The sequence below is a fragment of the Camelus dromedarius genome, chromosome 8 (assembly GCF_036321535.1).
Source record: "Camelus dromedarius isolate mCamDro1 chromosome 8, mCamDro1.pat, whole genome shotgun sequence".
NCBI lineage: Eukaryota > Metazoa > Chordata > Mammalia > Artiodactyla > Camelidae > Camelus > Camelus dromedarius.
The window spans coordinates 7688075-7694517 of NC_087443.1; the positions used below are offsets into that span (position 1 = coordinate 7688075).

General features: G+C 42.3%; 1 protein-coding gene across 1 annotated transcript; it reads left to right on the forward strand.

The window, feature by feature from the left end:
• Nucleotides 1-645: 645 nt before the first annotated feature.
• MAP10 (microtubule associated protein 10) lies at nucleotides 646-5348 on the forward strand. The gene has a single exon (XM_010982647.3). It carries the CDS (start codon nucleotides 674-676, stop codon nucleotides 3401-3403), a length of 2730 nt encoding a protein of 909 aa, XP_010980949.3. The 5' UTR covers nucleotides 646-673; the 3' UTR covers nucleotides 3404-5348.
• Nucleotides 5349-6443: the final 1095 nt, after the last annotated feature.

Sequence of the window (6443 nt, forward strand, 5' to 3'; positions counted from 1 at the left end):
CTTCATCCTAGCTGGCTGGCTTATCGAGAAGTGTGTCTCCTTGAAACTCCTGGAGTAGGGCTGCAGGGCCTCCCCCACCCCCGTGTTTACATAGATGTACTAGTTTTGTTGAATTGGAGTCATTAACGTTACTCTCACATGTGGTGACTGCTCAGCTGGAAATGCAGCCGCACTGGCTGTGTGTGTCTCAGTACCACAATTTACTCGGACGCTCCCACTGCTTCCGAGCAGCGTTATCATCTTTGGGGCAGCCCAGCAGCAGGGAAGGCTGACTGTGGGCAGTTACCCGCTTTCTTTAGCCTGGGGTTTGGAAAGGGAGTCCTGGTTTACTTTCAATATTCCTCTCATAGATCTGACCTGACTCCAAAATTGCATGGGACCTGCAGAGATAAAACGTGACAAAACCCATAATATGAACTTTTTTTTTTTTGGCATTCATAGCCTCGGTCTTATCATAAGCACTGTGTTAATTTAAGTCAGGAAAGCAAAAAAACAAAAACAAAAACAAAAACGCACTGAACAGCCAAAACTCACAGAGCAGCCACAGCCCGGCGCCTCCTCAAGTCTCGCGAGAGAGGAGGAAAGGCTCCGGCGTCTCCCTGTTTCTCGCGAGAACCGAGGGCTCCGGCTTCCCGTTCGCCGAGACCCGGGCAGGTCGCCGGCGGCGGCAGCAATGGCGGCCCCCTTGTCCGAGCGGCTGTTCTCGCTGGAGCTGCTTGTGGACTGGGTACGCCTTGAAGCCGGGCTGCTGCCGCCGCCCGTGGTCGCGGTGGAAGAGCAGGAGCAGGCGGAGGAGGAGGAGGAGGAGGAGGCATCGCCGCCGCGGCCCTCGCGTGGCCTGTGCCCCGCCGTGGCCTTCCGCCTGCTGGACTTCCCCACGCTGCTGGTTTACCCTCCCGGCGGCCCCGCAGCCCCCGCCCCGGAACCTCGGCCCGGCCTGGTCAGCTTCGGTCGCGGCAAGTCCTGTCTGTTCCGCCTGCACGGCGCCACCTTGCACCGCCTGCTGCTTCGGACGCCGCTTTACGCCTTGCTGCTGCAGCTGCCCCCTGGGCGCCCGACTGCCGCCCCGCAGCTCCTAGGAGCCTGCAGCATCTCGCTGGCAGCCGCGGTGCACAAGGTCCTGGGGCCCGCCGCCTCCGGCTGCTCCCAGGGTCATCGAGGGAGTTTCCCTCTGCATGACCGGGAGGGGAAGCGGACTGGGGACATTGCCTTGGGCTACCGCCTGACCGATCTGGGAAGCAGCCTGCTGGGCCATCTGGAGCGGCCAGTCACTTCCACAGGAGGTGGAGTGGCGGGTGCAGAGGTGCAGAAAGCAGTAGAGGTCAGTTCCCAAACCTTGCCGGGGAGACAGCAGCTACAGCTGCCAAACTCAGAGCCAAGCCCAAGAGATGCTGATAAGCCTCTGGTGGATGTAAAAATCTCAGGGGCACAGAAGGATTTGAAGGAAAAAGTTTTCCACAGCAAGACCAACTCTGATAACACAGGTTCTGTGGAGAATGGCAAAACTAGCTGTGTTATTTGTTCAAGCGGTAGCAGCAAGAAAAGTGTTAGCCCCCCAAATCAGGAAGTCACAGAGTTGGATGTTGAAACCAACATAATTTGCCCTCCTCCTCTGTATTACACGCATCTGACCCACAAAAAGGCACCTCCTAAACAGGGTAAAATCACCATTGAGCCCCAACTGAATGCAGCTGAGGAACTGGATGATACTTTTCTGGCAGGAAAACTTGTAAATCCCCCAGCACATACTAACCCTCTAGAACATACAAATTCTGCAGCACATGAGAGGCCTCCAGTGCTTATAAATCCTTCACACGTTCAGGATATAGGAGCAAGTAATCATACTACAGATCATTCTCAAACTGAACAAAATAGAATTAATACTATAAGGCAGCTGCCTTTATTAAATGCTTTGTTGGTTGAATTGTCCCTGTTATACAACCAACCCGTGGCAAGCCCTACTCATACACATCCTCACTTAGCCTGGTTATATAGAACTGAAGATAAGAAGTCACCAGAATCTTCTGCTAAATCCACATGTAAATCTGAATCTAAGGATAAGCTTTCTGTGGGGGGAAATGAAAAGTCAGGGAGTCTTCTGTATAAAAAGAACGAAAGTGAAAATCTTAAGAAAGCTAAGTGTTTTGAAAAGAAAGGTGGTACCCCCCAAAAAAGAGTTCCAAGGGGGAAGCTACTTTATGGCTTAACAAATACACTAAGATTGCGTTTAAAGCAAACAAATCCTGATATGTTGGTAGTACATGAAAAGAGAGAACAGTATAGAAAAATGCAAGCACAGATATTAGGTGCAAAACTCAGAATTTCATCATCCAAAGTTAAGGTAGTAAATTTTGCAGAGCAACATCAGAAGCCACATCAACTGCCTAAAGATAAGTATTTAGAATCAGATGCATCTTTTGCTGAAAATAGTGGTACCTCAAAGCAAGTTAGTGTTGCTTTTGATGACCCCAGCATGACTAAAGAAACTCAGCTGAAACGTGCAACTGAAAAGACAGTTGATTGTGGTGAAAATGGAACCAGTAATGATTTATTGGAAGAAATTGTGAGTCCTGCAGACTCCATTGTCTCAGAAAGGTTTATCCATACAAATACGGTGGAAGGAAAAGTGGAAATGAAAGCCCCAAGTCTGTTTGTTTTCCAGCAGGATGCAGCTGTTGACCAAAGCATAGTAGGTAAAGAAATAGATGACAGGCAGGGCAAAGTTACTGATAATGACATTCCTACTGCTGATAGGAGTGAAAATAGTCCAAGTAAAAGCAGTTGCTCCAAAAGCATCTCAGAACTAAAGTCTTCAGGTGACTTCACCAGCCCTTGCTATTCTGAAGACACCAGCAGAATTTTACAAGCTCATGACAGCAGACACAGTCAACACACGAGTCAGTCTAGTGAAACAAGACCGTCCATGAGGAAAAATGGCAGTGAGAAGAGTTCTATTCTTAGCCCACCTTTTTCAGCTGGATCACCAGTGCTCTCACATAAAAGATTCCATATTTCAAAGACTCAAGGTAGAAGTTTGGAGGAAGCATCTTATGTCTCTACCAGTGACTTCTCCTTATCCCATTGGACTGAGGAAAAAGAAAACCAGATAGACCAAAATAGTATGCATAATTCTAAAGTTATAAAGAGGGATCAAGACATTTCTACTAAACTTAAGTCAAGAACTGATCGCAAGTCCTCAGAAAAAAGCCAGTCACCTCGAACATCTCAAGTGAGTTCTTATCTGCCTTCTAATTTGTCGGAACTAGAACTTAACGTCCTAGATAGCAGCCCTTCAGATCACTTTGAAGAAGACAATGATGACATTTATTCACTAAACATTTCCAAGCAATGCAAAGATATTTGCGAATTGGTAATAAATAAACTTCCAGGATATACAGTGTAAAAATATGTGCTTTTAAATAACGTTTAATGTTTTATAACCTGTGTATGCTGTTAGTGAAACAGTTTTTAATAGCTCTACATTATTTTCATTACATAAGTTTATGTGAATAATTCTTTTTCAGAATATGTGTTTGTCATTCCTTCGGTGTTTAAATAGTATTCTACCGTTAAATCTGACAAGATTGATCATGAAACCACTTTATAACCTAGGTAAGATTTAAGTTGTTTAATATTATGAGAATAAAAATATCTTCTTAAACTGTCTCTATTAAGTATCCCAAAGTATCAATCACCCTAGAGCTGACTTCATACACACCATTGAAAAAAGGCTAGTTAAGAAGGATCGCCTCAAGTTTTAATGGAGATAAATTGTTTAACAAATATAGAAGACTGACTTCTGTAAGACTTACCTTACAGAAAGGTGCAGAAGAATGTAGGACATAGCCCTCGCAGTTGTAAGAGCTTACTGTTTTATATAAATATTCTTTAGGGGAATCTTTCTGGACACATGCACATTCCATATCTCCAATAGGTGAAATCTTTTTTATATGCTGTCATAGTTCTCTGTATGTTTTTCTAAATCACAATTTTGGTGTGTGTGTGATTGTTTGACTAATGTTTAGCTTATGATAGGCTTGAGTTCTGTGATGGAAGGAACCGTCTCTGTTTCGTGCACGGATATGGTCTTATATAGCACAGATTCTGGCATGTGGCTGGGGTGCAGTAAAAACATTTGTTGAACAAAGAAATGATGGCCATGCACTTAAAATATCTAATGGGAGGGATTAGAATTAAGCAGTAAAAACAACCAGAAGTCCTAAAAATGTCCTTTTGGAGACATGGTTATTTGATGGTAGTATTTTTGTTTCGCTGAATATCGGCATCCTTGAGGTCTTCTCTGAAGTATTCAGAGAAGGGACCTAAAAAAAATTGTCTTCTTGTATAGTTTCTCGTATGTAAATTCAATTTATTGTCATTTCAGCTTGTTCAATAGTTATTTTTAGGGTATGAAAGTTTGTATTTATGAAGTCTGGTGGTAATTTCTTCCAGTGATTTTATACTTAGACCTCACTCCGTGTTCAAATATTTACAAATGTTTTCTTCTATGTATGTTACATTTTTAATTTTTACACTTTTTTTAATATAACTAGTAGTTTTCGATGTATGAGATAAGACCCTAATTTTCCTTCCTTTAGAAGTAAGTAAATAGTTATGTAAGTGTTATCTTTTGAATGACCATAATAATAGAATTTAGATAGATGGTAAGAGGTGAGGATAGTATATTTTAAAGGAACAAAATGAATAAATCGATGCTGAGACTAAGCATGATGTATTCGTGGGACTGTGAAACTCTTGTCTTGATTAGAATGGTAGAATCATACTACAGAGTGGTAGAAAGAAGATTTGTTGAGTAAGAAAAGTCCCAGATTACAGGGAGCTTCAAATGCCAAGCATAATAGTAAAGTCCTAAGCAGTAGAAACAATAGTATTTTAATTTATAAATGAGCACCAGTAAGTAGTCAGTGAGGTCTGAATATTTTAAGTTATTGAAATAGTTATGTAGAGGTACAGAAAGTTCTGAAATATGAACTGTTTTTAACAGCTAATGACTATGATCTTAATTTTGTGGTAAATGTAATGTAGATAGTATATCAAGTCGCAAAATCAAAATAATTTAGTGGTAGGTGCTGAAGCTAGATATTCAAATGACGTCAATGTGGTCTATAAATTGTTACCAGTTTTCCATGATTATGGAGGAGACAAAATATAAGCAATATCAGAATCATCAGAGAAATAATTCTTTTAAAACTTTTATTTAAAGTCGTCTGATGAGAACAGGTGAGGGAAGTGATGAATTCAGTGTCTTTAAGGTACAACAAAGACTAAAGAACTAATGAACTTTAAATCACAAGATTGAGTGAGTGAATAAACTTCTCTTTGAGTCATTCCATGAATACCTATTTCTAGAATTGTGGTATTGGTTTTTCTAGCTTAACTCTAGTGAAAATACCTGTTTTTGTGTGGTTGGGACCTCCTGCTTGCATCCTGTCTCCAAATGCTACTTCCTGTTTTAATTCTACAATGTATAGACTTGGGTCTTTAAGGTTGTCATAAGAGGTACCACTCCTGAGGTCTCACTTATCTCTCTAATTGCTTAAAATCACTGAAATATGAAATAGCATTTCAGGGTCATAAATAAGGGAGACTGTCATTCAATTGTGTGTAAAACTGAGCTACTGCGATCCAGCCTTTCTGAGTAGCTTGGGTACCTTCACTGCTGCGGGCAGAGCTGAGTGGGCCTGAGCCACGGAAGTGGAGCCATGGCCGACCTCTGTGCCGTGTGAACACCTGCGCTTGGGAGGCCGCTGTCGGTGGCGGCAGGTCCTTTGAACTCTCACCGTAAGCAGATGTGAAGAAGGCTGTGCGGATGCGAACATCCAGCGTGCTGGGTTTTCCCCCGTCGTATGCGTGCTGTCGACGTCTTCAGAAACTAAGAACAAGGCCACTGAACTCTCATGTGCTTGTGCTGTTCTGTGGAGAGCCACCCCTTCACGTCCCAATTAATTTCATTTTTCTGCCTGTACAAGCAGTGCATTTATTTTGGAATCCAAGTAGGAACCAAACTTTTCTTGGTTGCGAACATGTAGGTCAAGACTATAAATTTAAAAAATCAATTTTTAATTATGACGTTGTGTTGTTGGCAAGGCAAAGCAATTTCAGAACAAAGCAACACTGAAATGAGATAAATATTATTTATATTTGTCTGGTCATAAACTGTCCTTGGGCCTAGAAATACAGCCATCCTTATCTAGAGACTTTGTACAGAATGACAGTTTATAAGACTTGCTGGATCCTTCTCTTCTCACTTTTAACCTGAAACAAGGAGAACTTACTTGGTCAAGGACCAAGGCTTATTTAACATTTTTCTCCAGAGATCTAACTGTCACACCAGGAAATAACAGCCTTGGGGTTGAGCGTTATTAGGTTGGAGTGCCAAGCCACAGTGGAAGTATTTTTTTTTTTTCAAGCATTTCTTAAAT

Coding starts and splice junctions, on each gene's coding strand:
- MAP10 (XM_010982647.3), top strand. CDS start 674: ATGGCGGCCCCCTTGTCCGAGCGGCTGTTCTCGCTGGAGCTGCTTGTG.